The sequence below is a fragment of the Pezoporus occidentalis genome, unplaced genomic scaffold, assembly GCF_034315485.1.
Source record: "Pezoporus occidentalis ecotype Australia unplaced genomic scaffold, CSIRO_AGI_Poc_V1 ctg76, whole genome shotgun sequence".
NCBI lineage: Eukaryota > Metazoa > Chordata > Aves > Psittaciformes > Psittacidae > Pezoporus > Pezoporus occidentalis.
In genome coordinates this window covers 1,816,727-1,836,727 of record NW_026916115.1, presented here as the reverse complement: position 1 = coordinate 1,836,727, position 20,001 = coordinate 1,816,727, and the positions used below count along the sequence as shown (strand labels likewise).

General features: G+C 38.9%; 1 protein-coding gene across 5 annotated transcripts in view; it reads left to right on the top strand.

The window, feature by feature from the left end:
• The window catches only part of CEP350 (centrosomal protein 350), a 74,297-nt gene that overhangs the window by 23,202 nt on the left and 31,094 nt on the right, over window positions 1-20,001 (top strand). For 2 of the 5 annotated variants that reach the window (XM_062602378.1, XM_062602372.1), the window contains exons 9-25: window positions 2,664-2,807; window positions 3,625-4,280; window positions 4,932-5,053; window positions 5,129-6,192; window positions 7,529-7,682; window positions 8,895-9,058; window positions 9,407-9,596; window positions 11,056-11,276; window positions 11,397-11,560; window positions 12,224-12,334; window positions 12,575-12,706; window positions 14,910-15,037; window positions 15,397-15,516; window positions 17,245-17,411; window positions 18,140-18,336; window positions 18,846-19,030; window positions 19,882-19,969. In XM_062602378.1, coding sequence (XP_062458362.1) covers window positions 2,664-2,807; window positions 3,625-4,280; window positions 4,932-5,053; window positions 5,129-6,192; window positions 7,529-7,682; window positions 8,895-9,058; window positions 9,407-9,596; window positions 11,056-11,276; window positions 11,397-11,560; window positions 12,224-12,334; window positions 12,575-12,706; window positions 14,910-15,037; window positions 15,397-15,516; window positions 17,245-17,411; window positions 18,140-18,336; window positions 18,846-19,030; window positions 19,882-19,969 — 4,007 coding nt within the window. The remainder of the gene's footprint in view (window positions 1-2,663; window positions 2,808-3,624; window positions 4,281-4,931; window positions 5,054-5,128; window positions 6,193-7,528; window positions 7,683-8,894; window positions 9,059-9,406; window positions 9,597-11,055; window positions 11,277-11,396; window positions 11,561-12,223; window positions 12,335-12,574; window positions 12,707-14,909; window positions 15,038-15,396; window positions 15,517-17,244; window positions 17,412-18,139; window positions 18,337-18,845; window positions 19,031-19,881; window positions 19,970-20,001) is intronic. The other 3 variants (XM_062602373.1, XM_062602374.1, XM_062602377.1) reach the window with 3 other exon arrangements.

Here is a 20,001-nt window from a genome sequence, read left to right as displayed (position 1 = left end):
AGGCACTCCTCTACAGTAGAAAATTGAGTTAACTATATGTGGAATTCTGTCAGCACTTCTTAGTTTTCCAGTAATGTTAATCTTTGATTGTGTGTAGCAAAAGAATTAGGAAGACTTCCACATCTGCTTTGCATTTGGTTTTATTTTTCATACAAAGTAAGTGGTTATGACTGCAGTCCCATTAAAGAGCAATATTTTTCTTTGAATACATGTGGTATTAGGTATCTCTTGCACCTCTAAAGAATTGATTTCTCCTTACATACAGTGATACATAATTGGTAAATACTTTGTTGAGGAAAAAAAAAAAAAGCTTTAAAAAATCATTGCAAAGATTTTTTCGAGTGAATGTGCTTCTGCAAGCTGTAAATCATGAAGCTGCATGTGACTATTTTGTGATAATGAATCATAGAATCATAGAACCATAGAATCGTTAGGGTTGGAAAGGACCTTAAGACCATCTACTTCCAACCCCCTTGCCATGGGCAGGGAAACCTCACACTAAACCATCTCACCCAAGGCTCTGTCCAACTGGGTCTTGAACACCGCCAGGGATGGAGCAATCACAGCTTTCCTGGGCAGCCCATTCCAGTGCCTCACCACCCTCACAGTAAAGAACTTCTTCATTATATCCAGTCTATACTTCCCCTGTTTAAGTTTTAACCCATTACCCCATGTCCTATCACTGCATTCCCTAATGAAGAGTCCCTCCCCAGCATCCTTATAAGCCCCCTTCAGGTACTGGAAGGCTGCTATGAGGTCTCCACGCAGCCTTCTCTTCTCCAGGCTGAACAGCCCCAACTTTCTCAGCCTGTCACTTGAAGTGATAATATGGATTTGCTCCTTCCTGTGCTGATCAGTTCATACTTAAGGGATGAAACTATCTTAACTTACGTATTTGTGACAGTTCCAAGTGATGGGGGAGCACAAAGATTGCTGCAAGTTTTAGTGGCAATGATTATTCACCGTAATGGATTAAATGTGAGGAGAATGATGTCCTGAAATCCCTAGAAGATAACAAGCGTAACTGAGTGGTATATCTGTGATGGTCTGTCCTCCTTCAGTCATAGCAATAAGAAAATGCTTTACATAGCCAAGGCTATAAATAGCCAGAGCTCATATTCTGCTCTGTTAGCGTGTTTTAGTTCAAACAGCTGACTTGAAATGGAAGATGAGACTTTACACTGCCTTTTTAAAAGCACATAGAAGTAATGGAGAACAGTGAGTTCCATGAGAGAACCCCTTTGACTGATATATCTGTTTCAAAGAGGCTTGTAGTGACATGTTTTAAGTGGCAGATTTATAAAATACTTGGTTAATTTACAATGTAAGCAAAGAATACTGTTAGTAAATGGAAGAATAGTGGGCTATAGGCTTCTGACTGAGCAAGTTTCCTCCTGTTTTACAATAACAAAAAGGAAAGGGGGGGGTGGCAGGGTGTGGAAATTAGGGACTGGGATTACAGAAACACCGTTGTTCTGCTGTCCTGGACTTCACTTGAAGTTGCTTTGGATTTTATCTTCAAATCCTGTTGGGCCCAGACAACAGTCTTTTTTACTTTGGCTGTGTTGTTTTCATGCTGCAGTGTCTGGGTTTGTTTAGTCAGTGCTGTCAGAGGTAGAACCTGAAACTGAATGGTTAGAAAGCAACTGCAGATTGTGTATTGAAGTTAGGTACTTTTCTAGCAATAAGGTAACTGCTAAATTGTCTGAAGTAGGTTATTAATGGTTTTATTTTTTTATGTGATGCTTTTCTCCAGAGCTCTTTAAGGTCATTATTAAAAAAATAATAAAAAATTAACAATATTGGAAGTTATTGGGATGAAAGGTGAGCTGAATAACAGCATTTGATCAAACCAATATTAGGTAAAGAAGCCATCATACCCAGTTTTTTATCATCTAATTATATGTGGGATGATATAATAATAATAGTAACATTTTGATTTGCCTTCTGTCACTTACAAGATAGTCTGCTCTTGAATTAAGTATCAACTAATAGCATTTATTTTAAATATTTTCAGTCTTGGTACGGAAATCCCAGATGGAGGACAGAGTGTTAGCATTGGCTTAGAACAACTGCTGCTGTCTATTTTTTCTAACCTTTCCCAAGACACGTATTGTAACAGTTACCTGAAAATTTCTGAAGGTTGTTTTTTCCCCTTAGAATAACAACTAACCTTCTTTTTGTATGAAGGTGAATTGTTCTTTATCTCCCACCTTTATTGTTCTTTTTCTGTTCCTTTTATTTGTTCTTATTTTCCTTATTTGAGTGAAGATGAACAGCTTCTTCTCAGACCTCTACAGTTATTTCCCCTCATCCCAGTAACATATGCTTGTATGGTTTAGACCTGTGTAACACCATCCCCCCCCCCCCCCACCTTTTTCTTTTCCTTTTTTTTTTCTTTTTTAAATCAATTTTTGTAGGGCATTAATGTGCTACAGTGGGGTTTGGATGTTTAGATTGTGTTATGCATAGGCATGAAGCACTGGTAGTTGTGTGAGCTGTTGAGTATTGTTGTGATACGTTAATGTTATGACATAACTGCAGTCCTGCCACTTACGCCAGAACTAAATGGTATAGAAATAATCTGTGGTTGCAATAAGTATTGTTTGATATGTTGGAAAATCCATCTGATACTTGACTTTTATTTATTACTTACTGTGCAGGTGGAAACTATGTAATAAATGCATCCTCCTGGCGGGAGGGACAAAAGCTAGTAAAAAAGATACTGGGTCCAGCTCCCAGAATAGAACAGGACAGAAGAGCTGTATCTAGTGACAGAACAGGACGAGAGAGAGCTGCCAAGACTGGTAAGTTGTACTTTTATCGCTGGACTTTTTAATTACTTTTTTTTTTTACTACTTTATTACATAACACTGTGTCTGCAGAATAAAGCAGACTTCTGAGACAGAATGAAATCAGGTTCTTATTTTAATAACTCCTATTTTTAACCTGGGATTTGGGGGAGCGATTTTGCTCATGTCCACTGTTGTGATGCATTAACCTCTCTTTCTGGGTGGATTATGAACTTTGCTTGGTGTCATGGGAAGCTTACCCTGCAAGTGACTTGAGGTACGTTACATGCTGCAAAGGCACTCAGGAAAAGATGGCCGATAAGTTTGCAACGAAAAAAATAGAGACCACCTGCAGTCAGTCTTTACCTCTTGAAGCTAGTGAGGAAAAGAATGGCTAGCAGTGGTCCACAGGCCCTATGAACTTTCCAGATATGCTGTATATAATATGTAAGCTAGAATTGGGCATCCCTGTTTTACAGGAATTGGGGTTCTTCCAGATACTATCCCATCATCTATGTGCATCATAAATCTTCACTGACTCCTCTACCAACCCTTTTTAGAATTTATCCAGAATCTCAGACAGCACAAGTAAGGAATGGTGGTAGCTGCTGTGCTTCTTACTGCCTGTGAGGTGGTGAGGCTGGTTAAGACTATAAAGGGTGTGAGCTCAGTCGAAGCAAAGGCTACTATATTAAGATTATGACAATGAAGCAAAAGCACATTTACAGTGAGATTTGCACTCCTCCTTCATCCCCCCTTTTGCAGCTGTTGCAATGTTCTCATGTAATTTCCAAAATTTTATTTTTACCTGAAATATGTGACTATTCTTTAGCAGGCTGTATTGGAAGGACAGGTTCAGATTCTAGACTGGATGTTACCTGTAAAACCTCTTCAAGAAGTTTTGAAAGGTCAAGAAGTAAAGTACATTCCGAGAATAATCTGAAGAAACTGAAAGCTGCTCTTCAAGATGATAAGCAAGAAGATCATGCCTCTGTAAATAAGGACTTCCTGCCCATAGAGATACGTGGAATTCTCGATGACTTGCAGCTGGATTCCATGAGTACAAAGCAGGAGAAAGATGGGGAAAAGCAGAATCAGAAATCTCTATTGCCCACTCAAAATGCCAGGAGTCACAGTCCCACCAAAAGGAAACCGGACAAGATAGCCGCCAGTGAGGAGCCTCAGGTGATCTCTAAGAAACGTCACTATGATACAGATGAGGTTCGTCAGTACATCATCAGGCAACAAGAGGAGAGGAAAAAAAAGCAGAATGAAGAGAAGAAAGCACAGAAGGAGGCAACGGAACAGAAGAACAAAAGGCTCCAAGAGCTTTACAGAAAGCAGAAGGAAGCTTTTACTAAAGTGAAGAATGTGCCTCCTCCTGAGCCTTCAGCAGCCAAAAGGTTACAGGAAACCTATTCTAAGTTATTGCTGGAACATACGATTTTAGAAGAGCCACCTCAGCTGCCTACAGTGCAGGAAACACAGGTAATAGCTGATTCACTAACTTGTGTTTCAGTTGTTTGCAGGAATAGGAGGTCATATGTTTAGGAAGGTCATGAGTTGGTCCAGTTATCAGTTAAGAAAAAGGATAGAAGGAAAAGTATAGATTTTGTTTAAATATAGTGGTTTTGATCTGGACCCTCCTTGCTAGTGGCTGCTTTTTGTCACAGCAAGGCCTATAAGAAAGGTGATTGGAAATAACCTTTCTGTTACAAATAGAAGCAGAATTCTGGATAATAACTTAAAGCAGCTATAAAGGTTGTCTGTTAAGAAAACTGAAGTCCAACTCTGAATTAGAGAGCTTTGAGGTTGCTTTCAGTCAGTAGACAAACTTCAGCAGTGAGTTAAATTTGCTAATCAGAAACTGAACATGAAAAAAGATTAATATATGGTGAAAGACTAATATCAGTTTGTGTTTGGCTGAACTAGTTAAGTATGTAAGCAAAGCTTTTTGCTTTTTTCACAGTACATTCTGCTGAGACAAAAACATAAATGTCTTGTGTTTTTAAGTCTTTGTGTGGTAGGTAAGATGGGATACTACACTGAGAAATGTAAGCCTTTTCAATTTTAATGAGATGAACTTCTAAACTCTTAAAGATTTTGAAAGTTCATTTTTCTGGTTGTCTTCATTTCTAGCCCAGACCTGGTTATCAGCCATCTGGGGAATCTGACAAAGAAAACAAGGCTCAAGAGCGTCCTCCAAGTGCGTCTTCAAGTAGTGACATGTCGCTTTCGGAACCGCAGCAGCCGCTGCTGAGGTGAGCCACTGTGGGCCTTTTCTCTTTCTCTCTTTTAAAGTACTACGGTACTTAAATGTTGGCTTTCCATTTCAGGACTGATTTGATGGAGCCTCCATGGATACAGCCAGACAGGTTGAGCCCAAGAGTGCAGCTCTCTCACCCATCAATGCTCATGGGCTCAAGTGGAGGCCCTTGCTCCCAACACTGGAGTCTGGAGCAGATGGATATTTTGTCAAAGGAATGTGATGCCATGATGGCAGGCAAGAGGAAACATGCTGCACCCATGGGATCACTGACCTTGATGCCTCAGCTGTACCTGAATTCAACTGCAGCACAGCAAAACCTCTTAGTGAAACCTACTGCTAATCAATATAAGAGCAAATTAGATCGGATTGAAGCTTTGAAAGCTACAGCTGCTTCACTTTCTAGCAGGATTGAAAGTGAAGCCAAAAAGTTGGCTGGGGCTGGCATCAATTATGGTACCATGTGGAACTCGGACCATGAATTCATGCAAGAAAAACAGGATGATGGGCGGTGGGCAAAGGCTGTGAGTCCTCCTGTGAGAGAGGAAAATGAAGATGCTATTTCAGCCAGGATTCAAAAAATGTTGGGTACCTGTATGTCTCATACAGCCTTTGATGACAGCCTTCCTGGTGCAGGCAACCTTAGTGAATTTAAAAAGCTCCCTGACTCTATCAGGCCTCATGCTGATGTAGTCAGCCTTGGAATGAGGTCCCCTGCTGCTAACAGGCATGAAGGGATGCCAGGACATTTATGTAAGAGACAGACAGACTCCCTTGGGCATGAAAACCAGGCTTACACTCTGAACAAAGCTGTAATTCCTCATGAGTCCAGCATTGACTCCATCAGTGAAGGGCCTCTCCCAAGTGACGGAAGCCTCTCTGAAGAGGAAGTAGGGCAGCACAGACAGTTGCCGCTGAAAATGCTGGAGACATTAAAGGAGAAGGATTTCTGCATTCGGGATAGAAATGCATTTGAGCCCATAAAGGAGTTTCAGAAAGCAGCCGAGAAATATTTGCCACTTTTCACTCAGACAAGTGATGCACACAGCAAGGGGCCATGGGAGGAACTGGCGAAGGGAAGTCCTCACAGTGTCATCAACATCTTTGCGAAAAGTTACCAACTTCATGGAAAAGGTAAAAATGGAAAAAATTCTCAAAGCTCTTGTGAATTCCTGTTTTCCTAGTTTTACTATTTCATACACTTTATACTTCACAGGTAAGGAATGTGCTTTTTAGATGTCTCAAACATGAATCTGTGTAAGGCTTTCTCACTTTACTTTTGAATGTTAAATTACTTCCCCTTGCCTTCTTTTGCTGCCTTGTCTATGGAAAAAAAGAGAAAAAGGAAAAAAAAACCATGCTTTTGGGCTGGAAGAATATTATTTTTATATTAGATTGCTGTGTGTTTCTAGATTAGTAGCTAATTCATATGTACTGGGTTACATTTATTAAGGATGCCCATAGTTACGGAATTATGAATGTAAAGTTAATTGTATCCAGAATTACATGCTAAATCTAAATTGCCCAGAATGCATTTGGAAATGGTCTCTCCACTATGCGAACAGACCCTCTGGTTTGGAATGTGCATCCTCCTATTATGTGTGCAGTCCAGATCATCTGTAATAAGATGCCATCCCTGTTTCAGTTAAAGCAGAAAGATGAAATAACATGCTTTATGCAGCACTTTATGGTGTAAACATAAGTGCCGTAAACTTGCTATGCAACAGCTTTACTATGCTGTTGTTGCCGTAAACTTTCCTATGCAAGAATATAGCTTTACTATACTAGCTTCAGTGACTGAATGATGTGGTCTTTCTTTTTTGCATCTTTCCTCATACGAGTTACTTGATAATGCCTCAAAGTAGTGCAACAATTAAAACTTCGCTAACAATACTGGATCTTGAGAAAATAAGGGACAATCTCTTGTTTAAATGAGCCCTTTCAAGTGTTAATGTCTTAGGGCATGCTTTACAAGTGTCCCATGCAGAACACTTAATTTGATTTTAATTTTTTGTACAAATTCATTCTTCATTTTATGAGTAGTTTCTCTTGCCTTGAGTTCCTAAGTTTGAGGAGTGTTTTCTAAGAAATTGCTTTTTATCTTTGCTTGGGTTTTTTTTGCCTTGATTTTTTTTTTTTTCTTCATTTTATTTCCCTTAAATATGATTGCATTTAAATTTTCTGCATGTGGCTCTACTCAAGCGCTGTGCTCTTCAAGAATGTTTTAGCTGGAGTGTGTTAATGGAGTATTCACTTCATAATTTACAAAAAGAGGGCTGTGCTTGCTATGTTGCATTAAAACTGCCATGGGACAGCTGCACCATTTTTCTCCTGATGTTTTTGTGTTTGAAAGGAAGTCTTTGTAACTCATGGTTGGGAGCATTATAATTCCTGTAGCTTTAATACCTGCTTGATGCACATTGTCATTTTGTGTCATTTTTGTTTTTTCCTTTCTTTGTCCATGTTTTAGTGTTTGATGAAAGGTTGAATGGAGGGTCTGCCCTTCTGCACCCTTTACTCCCTGCCATGAGCCCTCCAGAGAGCATGGTTTCTTCTGAAGATGACTTTGTCTCATCACAGGAAAGTGGCACTTTAACAGACAAAAAGATTGCACGTGACCTCAGGTAGCTGCACGTTAGACTTCTTGTTAAAATCAAAATGCAGAATTCAACAGAAAGTAGTTAATGCAGTATTTGTTTCGCAATATGCTGGATATCTTTTCTGTTACGCTGTACAGTAATACTAGTCAAAGTGATGAGGTACGACTTTAGGACCTTTGCAGTTAATGTAACAACCAGCATGGTTAAGACATAAAAATTGGAGTCAAATTTTCCTGTTCTGTCTAATTTTTGTTGTTCTTTAGTCTGGCCAGGTAGCTTTAGGCAAGGTTTTTACCTGTTGTAGTCAGGTGAAAATTAGTTCTCCATATTGTGTGGCAGCTATGAAGCTCAATTGGTTGGTCTTTGTAATCTGGAAAAAAAAAAAAAAGAAAAACATTTGAAAATGATATCTTCAGTACTTCAGAAAATTTTTAAAAACCTATGATTGCTTTCAGTAAGGGTTTGGTAATGCTTAGTAATGGATAGGTAAATCATCTAAGAACTTTTAAAACCTTTCTTGCAGGCTAAAATTTGAAGACTGCAAATCCTAGGCTCTCCATGTTACTGCTGACTTCATGTCATGGTCCTGAATTTTCTAAGACCCCCTTGTATTTTTTTTTTTTTCTTTTTTGAATTGAGATATATTTACATCTTCTGGGCACCTCAGAGAAGGTCACAAGTACTGTTTTTATACTAGTAATACTTTACCTCAGAAGAAAGGAAGGTAAAAGGCATTTTGCACCCTGAAAACAAATGCAAAAAAAGTTTTCTTTCTGATTAAACTTCTTAATAGGTCTTCTCTTGGTATTCTTTGTTATGTAATGCGTTGCTAGATTTTTTTGCAAATCCTGTCTAATCACTGCTGTTTCTGTGAGTTGATGATACTTGTATGCCCAGAGATTATTTAAAATGCAGTCTTATTTGGAGTCATTCTTAAGTTCAGATCTGTAGTCAAATAGTTCTGAAGAGTTTTTAGCATTGGAGAGGATGGTTGTTACCCATCTTTTACAGTTTCTTATTATTGGAAGCATGTTTCAATATGTTCAGTATCACGTCAAACTTTACTAGTGTCTCAGCTATCATAGTTTTTAATCTTAAAATCAATGCTTTTCAAGTTGGACTAATTAGTCTAGTTTTAGCCATCTGTCTAATTAAAGTGTAGTGGATTTCTTGTGCACAATGCAATGTGGGAGCTGGAAATCCATAGTTAATCACTGTCAATGTGCTCCTTTTTAGTGTTGCTGGCAGCAGTAATTCAAACATTCAGGAAGAAGTTGCGAGTAGGAAGTCTCCTCATGAACCTCAATCTGCAGAGCTTGCTTCTCAGCATTCATCTGGACCACGGTCTGCAGCATCTTCTCGCTCGTCTGCTTCCTCTAAAAAGAGAGGGAAAAAGGAACGTAAGTGCAATACTTGACTGTAGCTTACCCAAAGAAAGCTAGGCTTTATTCAGATTATCAACATCAAAGAGTCAAATATGTATTTTCTTTATTAACAGTAACGTGCAGAACTGAAAGGTGAGTGACGGTTTTCTTGGTAGTGGACACAATACACAGAAGAGTACTTAGTCTTTTGTAGGAAGCTGCCGAATTTACATTTCTTGCTTGTTGGAATTATAAACTTCTAACTCGGAGGTTTCTTTAATTGTGGAAAAAAGTTCTCAATTACCTGTTTTGGGGCTCTTGATGGTGAGAGATTCATACTTAGAATTCCAAACATAAACTTCTGGCAATGATGTTTCTTCTTAGGGTTGGACTCTTTCAATGGAAGTTCTCACCATTTCCCTGTGGAAGAAGATAAAGTGCTATCTGAATTGGAGAGGGCATCCCAACCAACAAAGAAATCCTTATCAAGTAGCAGAATTTCTAGTAAAGATCATGAACAGAACCCAGATACAGACAGTACACTGGAAAACTTGTCTGGACACTCCCTGATGAGGTAACATGAACTTTATAAGACTGTATGCAAATATAACTAAACTTACGGTGTTATGGCATGTTATCAGAAATGGCAGTGGCTTTGGATGTGCAAAGGAAAAGTAACAGAAATGATCAAATGTTAGTAAAATGGGAATGCAGAAAATATTTTGTAGTTCATTTTCCCACCCCACTCCCCACCCTCTGTATTTTAAATGTCAAAGCCTAAAGTAAATGGCTGTAGTAAGAGAAAATACAAAACAGTGATTCCTTCCCAGATGGTTCCTCTATTTTTGTGTGGGTAACTGGCCAATATAGTTGTCATGTCAGGTTCAGCAGTGAAATACAATTTTTTATTTTTTTTTTTTTACTTCTATAAATGTTCTGTAGGAAGTGTGAGGTGGGGGGAAATAGTGTGTGCAGTCATCTTGCTCTTTTCAGTAGAATCCACAGACTTTTTTGGCTAGACTTGTATTCAGCTAATACTCATAAGCCTATCCAGCTACGTGAGTTGATGCTTTCTGAGAGGTGAACTGATCCTTGGAAAAGAGTATAGAAAAAAAGGAAAAAAGTACTAATTTTCTGCTAATTGTGCCATGAAGATGATTATGGAATACTCAATTTAGTTTCCATTGCAGTTTTTTCTAAAAAGCAACAAATAAAACGAGTGGTCTCTCATCTCTGTGGGTACAGGGCAGTTCAGAGATATTGACTTATACTGGTGACTTTCACTGATATCCAGTATTGGGTATGAAAGGAAATTTGAATAGTAAATTTAAGAAGTGTCTGGGTGATTTTCTGTGTGTTTAAATAACTTGATGTCTTTGTGTTTAAGCGTAGTAGTTTACTAATTGTTTGTCAAGTTTGGCGTTCAAGTGTTTCATTGCATTTTGTTGAGAGAGTTGGCTCCAGGGCAGTGACTTAACCACATTCAGTTGCATTCATGTGCCAGTAGTAATCTGTTCACTTTCTAAAAATTCTGTTCATTGTATTCTGTTATCAAAATATGGCCCTAATTTTCTGTAACTAAACCAAAATTCTTCACTCAGACTCTCAAAACAGATATATAAATGCACATGCAGGTGAGTGCATCCAGACTTTGTCATGGCAGGTTCCTAACAAGGAGGCATTGAAACTGCTTGTTTGGCCATGTAGAACATGTTAGATACTATGCTTTGGTTTTTGGTTTTGGTTGGGTTTTTTTCCTCTTTGGTGTGTACTAACTAGGTTTAATACTTGGAGGAAAAGTAGAGTGCTCTAGAAACTTAACCTTAACCTGGGGTATGGGTACAAAAGCCATCTCATGAGGGCATTTCCTAAAGGCACACTGGGCCTTTATAGTGCAAACTATAAAAGACTGCCTTTTATGTGGATCTTTTTGGTGTGTGTAAGTGGAAGAACTAGGTTACTTCCTCATTGTGGTATCAAATGGCTGGATTTAGGAGAATATTGACTCCTTTCTTTTTTTGTTTCACTGTCAGTTTCTCAGACAAGGGAAGATCCCAGAAGACACCAACTTCTTCCCCATCTCCAGGTTCCCAAAAAATGTTGCAGTTTGATTCTATAGGCAATACAGCAGAAAGAGTCAAGTCACCTGCTGGCTTTACTGGAAGTACAGCCTCAGGGCTGAAGCATAATTCAGCCTCCCCCGACTTGAGTCTGGGAGCTAGTAGGTCTGTAGCAGGAGCAGCCTCTGCAAGTGGTGAGTTGTGGTTTTTTTTTGTTAGAACCACAGTAATCCCAAAGTAGTTATATTTTTTCTGTATTTTTGATGTGGGGCACTAAAGTCTAAGGAAGTTGACCAGTAAGTCTTATCCTGCAGGATGTATGCGCTTCTCCCCCGCTGGTCTTCAGCATCGTTTATCAGTAGAATTGAACTACCTTAGTGCTATTGAGGAGTCTGTGCGACAGCTGTCAGATGTAGAACGAGTACGAGGCATATCACTTGCCCAGCAGGAGAGTGTTTCCTTGGCTCAGATTCTAAAGGTAATGGAAAAATACTTCCTTGTCTTAACCTTCTTTTCTTCTTTATTTTGCAAGAAAATTAATCAGGGTGAGTTATGCTTTTGTTGGCAATGCAGAGAAATTGTAATACTCCTGATAGAGTGTCTCTGCCAGTGTCCATTTTTGAGGATTAGTGTCTCTTCTTTTTCTGACTCTAAGTTGACACCAAGGAACTGATGACTCAAACATGTGTCATTAATATACCATTAGCTGGAATCACTGCTTTAGTCGTATACTTCAGTAAAATAAAAACTTGATTGTTTATAGAGTTTGATATCGGGTCCCAATGCCATGCCGTGTAGTTGTTCAGGCTAGGTCATTTGTCTTAGACCATGAAAAGGATACTTTTGGTTGAAATTTCCTTATGTTGGCAGGATTGCTTGTTCTTGTTTGTTGAATTAATTGGTCTCCTAAATCCTCTTTTCTTTCCACACTGTAGTGGAAAAGTACAGGGCATGTGCATTGTCTACTGCTTGCTTGAAAAGGGAGAAGGACAGTTGGTAGCCTGGAAATTTTACTTTAGCAGAAGAGACACCACCAGTAGAGAAGATCTAGATCTTTCAGAGGTCATTGCAGCTAGAGGCTGAGACAAAAAGTGTTTACGTTTAATTTGCATGATTAAAAACTTGTTTTCCTGATTTGTAGGCTCAGCAGCAGCGCCATGAACGGGACCTAGCTCTCTTAAAAATCAAGGCTGAACAAGAAGCTTTAGAAAGTCAGAGACAACTGGACGAGGCAAGGCAGAAGGCAGCTCAGGTAATGCTGCCCTTCAGAAAATGTGGAGTGTGTAAGAGGCAAAATGCTGTAAGTAAATCCATGCCTACGAGTATTCTTAACTTGAAGCTGCTATGTGAAGGTGCTGAAGGGGTTTAATATAGCTGAAAAACTCTTAGGAGCCAATTTCAAACTTTTTTCCACCAGATTGTAAGAAATGAAAGTATAGTTGTTATAGCCAGAAGACTTTGAAGAGGTAAACTGGCTGTGTTTTCTGCATAGGTCCATGCAGAGTCGCTACAGCATCTTGTCCAGGCACGTCAGGAGGCTGTACAGGAGACCCAATGCAAGGCTCCAGCCAAGCAGGAAGAAACTGCGCATCTCACTACAGATGCAGCTCACCAGACCCGTGAGGTGAGGTCCTGAGCGAAAGGAAAAAACTGTTCTAACCTGAGTAGTACTTTGCATACTTTTTTGCCTCTAGGATATTTTCTGTTCAATGTAATTCTTCACCTTCATAACGTAACAAATGATAGGACTTTAGAGGAGCTTTTCCGGCATCATTACTAAAGAGTCAGCAGCCCTAAATCCCTGATCACTATTCTTAAGATCTTCCAGTTAGCAAACTCTTAAGAAGTTTGTTCTTCCAGGATAGATTGAGGATAGTGAACACATCTTTAATTTGTAAGAGTTGCACTCCATCGGGGATTGATCATGTATCTTTTTCATACGCAAATTAAATCAGAAAAGTGGGAAAGTAACAGTTTGCTTACTTTTGAAGATAGAAGTGAGAAAAAAAAGAAGGATCTTCACTCTTGGTAGTTTGAAGTTTTCTTTTTTGGGGTCTCTGTTCTTTTGTGGCATCTGGAATATTTATTAGCTTTCAGGTTTTTGATATAATTTTATCAGTTTTTATACTACTTGCTCCAAAATTGTAGCGGCTGCTACATAGGTAAAAAACACAGTAACAAAAAAATGCTTTTGCTGCTTCATAGTTCAGCAGTGGCAGTGCCTGCAAATTAGGGTCATGGGGTGGAATGCAGAAGGCTGATGAATGTGAACATGTTTCTTTACAGCTTATGCACATGTTAGTGCTCAGGAAGGCTGTTTGTGTGATGCGTAGTGGAACTGTAGAATAACAGTGATGTACTTGTTCTGGCCTTTGCCAAATATGTGACTTTTACATAATTTTTTAATAAAAAGAATGGATTAGGTTAAAGGCACAGAAAAGCTCAGGCATCTTGGATGCACGCAGTGGTTGCTGATAGAAGGTAGTGGAGTCTTGGATAAAGACAAAGAAACATTTGTAGCTTATAGAGCTGAAGTGGGTAGAAACCAGTTAAGAAACAAGGCAGAAGGAATAGAGCTTTTATTTGGTGTAGGGTTTTAATCTCTTGTTTTGCTTTAAATTCAAACTCTGAGATTAAAAGGTGCTAGTGGAGAGGTTGATGAGGAAGACCTAGTCGGTGATGATGGGCTAGCAGAGTTGCTTTTCCATCTACGTTTACAAGTGACTCCAGATACTCAGTTGAACAACCATTTATTTTTAACTGGAATGCAGCAGCGGAAATGGCTGTTACCAATATGCTGGGAATATTTTGGGACGTATCCTATAATTTCTTATGTATAAGGGAATAGAGTTAATTTTCTGCGTTGCTTTCAATTAGAAGCTTGTATTATGCAAAAGAATATAGCATGCTGCTATACAGTTCAGTTTGCTTAGAGTTGATTGTCATATTAATGAAGGCTAAGACAGTGGATGATGTATGCAGACAATCCAATTTAAAACATTCACTATTTCTATAAAATTTATATACATTAATTGAAGAATTACGGAAGAAACTCTGTATATTTATTAAAAATCATTGGAATACAGCTTATACCTACCTTCAAAATGAACCAGACTTCCCTGCTCTGCAAGAGGCAGACCTTTGAACAGTAAGAAAAATATTTAATTCTAAAGCTTCTGAAAACTAGTGTTATCTACTGTGGTTTCTGAAGAAGCTCTTATTTCATAAGTCCAGTACACAGTGACTGCCATACATTAAGATGGATAATTTATGGCAATTGTTTATTTAATGCTGCTGATTTTAGACCTGGCAGTGTGCATGGTATTGGAATTTAAACCTGTTGCTTCCTTTGGAGTGAAAAGAATATTTTTTGCTTATTGAGCAAAATGCACTTTCAAATGAAAACATTGTTTCTGGTGTTTCTGGGGGTGGTGGTTGGAGGTTGTTTGGGGGGGGAGGTATTTGCTTTGTTTTTTGTTTCAATTATAAGAAGTCTGGAATGTTGTATTATGTGGGGATCATTAGACTGATCAGAGTTTGGTTAAGATGATTAGAATGATATGGTAAGTAGTATCTTGCATATCTGTAGCTTCATATTAATAATTTCACTCTGCATAAGTTAAAGAATATGTATTTACAGAGCAGTATGTACCTTCTATATCCAAAATTGACACATTTATAATTACAAGCCATCTTAAACCCACATCTTACATATTTGCTCAATAAATGAGTAAGATTGTGAGGATTACTTTTCTCGCTCAAAAAGATTTTGGTGCTGATAGGCTTATTGTATTCCTTGGTTTTTTATTTTTTTTTATTGTGCTCAGATGACTGAGTTAGCACGAACGGATACTGTCAGCACTCCAGCTGCTCCAGTCACCACCTTGTTTGACCACCAGCGGCAGCATCATTCAGAGTTCATGAAACAACTGAGAGCCCGAGCTGATACAAACAGGTTTTGCCTAATGTTTCACATCTTGGGAAGGGGGAAGTAAAATTTGTTAGGTTCTCCTTCACCTATTCTTGAAGAGAATTTTAAGATGTCATAATGAGTGAGTATTGAAGAAGAATTCAGATTCCATCTTTATTGCCTTTTAATAGTGTATGATATGGCAATGGTGACATTAACTAGTTCTGTGAACCTTTATATAAGAAGTGTAGAAAAAGATGTCCTAAATGTTTTGTGGGATGATTTAACTAGTCTAAGCTTTAAGTGATCTCTTCAGAAATTTTAGCTGTTACTACTTCTAGTAAACTATATTCCTCTTTGGTTTAAGATAACACAGATTTACGCCAAACACTTTGCTTTCTTAGGAAATGTGAGTCTGGTGCCATATCACAAAGTAAAGAGGGGATAGGTGACTCGAAACAGACATACTCGCCAATGTTTGATAGTTATTCAGAGTCCTCAAGATCGAAGGTTCATGATCAGAGGTAAGAAGGGCTTGGATTACACAGGGGTGGTTTTGCTATAAGTAAGAACTAAAGTACAAAGGAATATAAAGATATTTCCTTCAAATTTTTTTATAAAAAGAGGTTGTCAGCATTAAACCTTCAACAGGTAAGCCTGTCTCATATTATGGAGCTTGAAGGTTTATATGCCTACCAGAATTGGTTTTGTCTTTAATTAAAAAAGTCCTACTACACTGTAGCCCACAGTGTGTTAATGTCTTCAGTTTTGAATTTGCTATATTTGTTCTAATTGAATGCTTTTCTCTTGTGTAACTTAAGAATAATTGAGTTTCACTTTCTCATTCAGCTGATTTAGCAGAAGTCTAGCAAGCAGGTGAAGGGAAATGGTTATTCCACTCTGTTCGACTCTTGTGAGACTGTATCTGGAATACAGTGTCCAGTTTTGGGCTTCTCAGTAAAGAGGAGATATTTGCATACAGACACAAGTCTAGTGGTGAACCACCAAGGGGAGGCTGGAGTGCATGATGTAAAAGACAGGATAAAGGAACTGAGCTAACTTAACCTAGAAAAGAGAAGGCTAAGGGGGCAGGAATCTAGTTGCAGTATCTTAAAACATGGGTTGTTAAGTAACATAAGGTTAGACTCTTTTTAGAGATGCATGGTGAGATGACAGAAAGCAATGGTGACATTAAAGAAAGGGGAAAGTCACTGAGGGAAAAAACACTCACTGTGAAGGTGGTCAAACACTAGACTTGGGGCTCTAGGGAGATTGTGGGATCCTTTGTTCTTGCAGCTGTTCAGAACTTCTACATAGCCTTGACTTTGGTTAGATGAAATGCTTTCAGAAATTTTTGAGCTTAGATTATTCCAATTTCTGTGCTGTGGCCTACTTCCATGCTTTTATTGTGTCACCTTTGTAACCTAAAAGTCCCTTCAGGTCTCTGTTTATATGAGTCTTTTTCCCTGTTCTAAATATTTGTATTTTGTGCCGTTCTCATTTTGCTATGTGTGATTTTGGAATGGACTAGAACAGAGACTGGAGCATATGTTCTGAAAACACAGTGCAGGGACATGTAGAACTGTCTGCTGTAATGTACATTACTTTCTTTTCTGTTCTCTGTGTATCTGAACGTTTTGTTAGGTTCTAGTTTTTGAACTTTTTATCACTGCTGCTGTGCACTGGCTTGAGAGTTTTCATGAACCGCATGGGGTGTTATTTGCCTGAGGTTTAGGTTTGACTCATTTCTGGTGTTACTTTTCAGTATCTCACCTGTGTTTAACAATGGATTTTTAGCTTTTTGTTTCCTGTTGACTTACCTGATCTAGTTAGAGCTCATGAAGTTTCTCACAGCCCTTCTGTGATCTTGTCCAGATGAATGATTATATCCCCTGTAGTTCTTCTAATTTAAAACAGTATTGCCATCTCGCTTATCCTTTTAAAAACTGTAAGGAGAGATGTTTGCAGTGGTTTATCATCCACACTCATTGCCAGGTAGAGAGTGTGCATACCTAAAAAGCACTTGGATTCAAAGGTGGAATAAAAATGCAAGTCCTGCTGTCAATCTGCAGCTTGTTGAGGCTTGGAATTTTGAAGCAGCCAAGCTGTATTTGAAAAAGGTCCCAGACCCTCTGCATGTGGATTGTTGCTGGCATTGTTAATCATGGTATGTGCAGTAGTAATGCAATATAAATACTTTGAAATGTGCAAAGTCATTTAAAAAAAAACCCCTTATCTCTTTGATAACCCAGTAGTGCCAGCAGCCGCCAAGAGAGTCCTTCAGTTCCATCTTCTAAGGAGAACGAGAAAAAGCTTTCCCGTCGTGAAAAGATAACTAGCAGTATTGAAGACCAGGCACGTACTGGTGTGGATGATTCCTTGCGAAGTGATAGTATTTTATCACTGCCAGATGAAAAAGGTAAGCTGTGGTGTTCATATGTGATGAATCTGAGGGTGGTAAGGGGGAAGGGAGGGGAGGTGCTGTTTCAGAATTAGTTTCTGAAGTAAATGAGGGAATATATGTGAAGAAAGCTGAGCCTCAGGTGAATTGGTAGTCTCTTAAGAAGTAAGAGAGGGTGGCATAGTGAGACTGGAGCCTTTGAAATTCTGCACATCAGAGTGGTGGAGTGTGTGGGCTGTTCTGCTCTCTGTTGTGCTAACTATGGCTGGAAGTTCACTTGCTGAATGTGCAAGCTGAACATTAAGTATTTCAGCAGCCCAGAAATGCGTTTATACCTGTTTATGGAAGTCTGTTAGGTTTGTCAGGCTGGATAATGGTATTTCATGATGTCCTATAACTCAAGGTCAGGTCACTCACTTTTTCACAGTGAGAACAATCAGCCATTGGAATAATCTCCCAAGAGAAGTGATGGACTCCCCAACCTTGGACACTTAAGATTTGGCTGGACAGGGTGCTGGGCCATCTGGTCTAGGTCATGCTTTTCCAAGAAAGGTTGGACCAGATGATCCTTGAGGTCCTTTCCAACCTGGTATTCCATGATTTGATTTTCTGAACACCCATTTTATTCTGCATTAGTTCTCTCTCTGTCTTTCCTGCCCCTCTGACTTTATTGAGATTAGACAGAGTAAAATCTCATTCATGTTACATACCTGAGCATAAAACTGCTTCCCTGGTTTCTCCCTCAGATTCTGCTTCTGTTGCAACAGAATATTCCCTGAAATTTGATGAGTCCATGACAGAGGATGAGATCGAAGAAAAGTCTTTTCGGTCTTTGCTGCCCTCTGAGAGTCATCGCAGAAATAACTTGGAGAAGAAACGGGGTAATCGTGATGATTCTGATGAGGAAGTTTCCCCAGACAAAACAGCTCTGTCATCTATCAAGGTAGGTCGAGCAACTGTAGTGAAGGTAAATTAACTGAACTGAAATTGTTAAGCTAATGAGCTTCAGGTGAGCTGTTCTTACCTCTGTTTGCAAACTTCAGGTTTTTTTCCTCCCTGTGGTTCTTTGAGCATCTCAAAACTTAGGGTTGCATGAATCATGCAATATGTCACTGTTGTACAAGCACGCTGACTTACAAAATATGCCTCTATCCTATTGTGACATTTTGAGGTGGGTTATAAAAGATCAGTGGATTAAATCTTTCTATTATGCCTACACACAGATAGGAAGTATAAGAGGATGCTTTGATTCTCTGGCCCAAGAGGGGACACCCCAAAACTTTCACACAGCCAAGGGCAGAAAACGCTGGTCTGCACAAAGCTCAGAATAAGAGCAGCTTCCCTTCTTTAATATGTTTTTTTGTGTATGTCTGTATAGACACACACACACTTTGTAATTGAAAAAAGCCTTGGAATTTCTCTAAATCATGCCAAATTTTTCTTGCCTTCCAGGAGCTAAGCATGCCATTCTCAGGGGGACAAGATAGTTTCTCTAAATTTACCATGGAGATGGTAAGACAGTACATGAAAGAAGAGGAAATGCGAGCAGCTCATCAGTCCTCACTGCTTCGGCTCCGAGAGAAAGCTCTGAAGGAGAAGACCAAGGCTGAATTAGCTTGGCTGGAACACCAGAAGAAGTAAGGGAGCTCTAAATATACACTGTTGGTGACTGACCATTTTCCACCCCTCCCTTTTTAAGTATCAATGGTTGAACTGATCTTCTGACATCAGTAATCTATACAAATGTTATTGTCGTTTGGAAAGAACAGAATTCAGTTTGTGAGTGTACTTTGATGCACCACATTGAGCATGGTTTGATCAAAGAGAATGTCATGAAACAGTAGAATATCAGATGTTTGTTGTCAGTCAGAGAAGGTAGTTCCCAACTGTTACTTGACAAGTCTTAATTCAAGAAGATAAAAAACTGTCAAACAGACCTTTATTTGCTTGATGTCTGAGGTCATTTTAGTTGACTCAAGCCAAATTTTGTGAATTTGGGTATGAGTAGTACTTAATAATTTGTTTCAACCTAACATATGCTTTGGCTGGGAATGCTACTTCAAGTATGGTAGTGGCCAGATTTAATCAATAATACTTTTCTATGGTCACTCTCTGCATGAGACTACCATTGTTCAACAGGCATTTTCTTCCAATTTCTTGTTAATGTAGGTTTGACAAAGGATTGTGAGGTAGTGACCCAAGCGTCCTTCCTATTGCCTTTCTCAAAGGGTGAGAATACTACCTCTTGAGAGCTTCTGCCCATTCATGTGAGATCTCGTATTACCTGCACTGGCCTTTCAACTGTGTGTCTGACTAAACAGTACAACATATTTCACTATAGAGCATGCAAGTGATTAATTACAGACATATACTCTTCTGCAGATTAGGAAAAGTAAATCTTGGTTTTTTACTTTAAAGTGTAAAAGGCTTGTGGTTCATTGTTATATCCTTTTTTCTTATTTAATCTTTTCTTCCAATCTGTTTGCAGGCATTTGCGAGACAAGGGAGAGGATGATAAAATGCCTCCTATTCGAAAGAGGCAGCGTGGTCTGCTGCTGAGATTACAGCAGGAAAAGGTAACTGATGCTCTGTAGGAAAACCCTGTTGA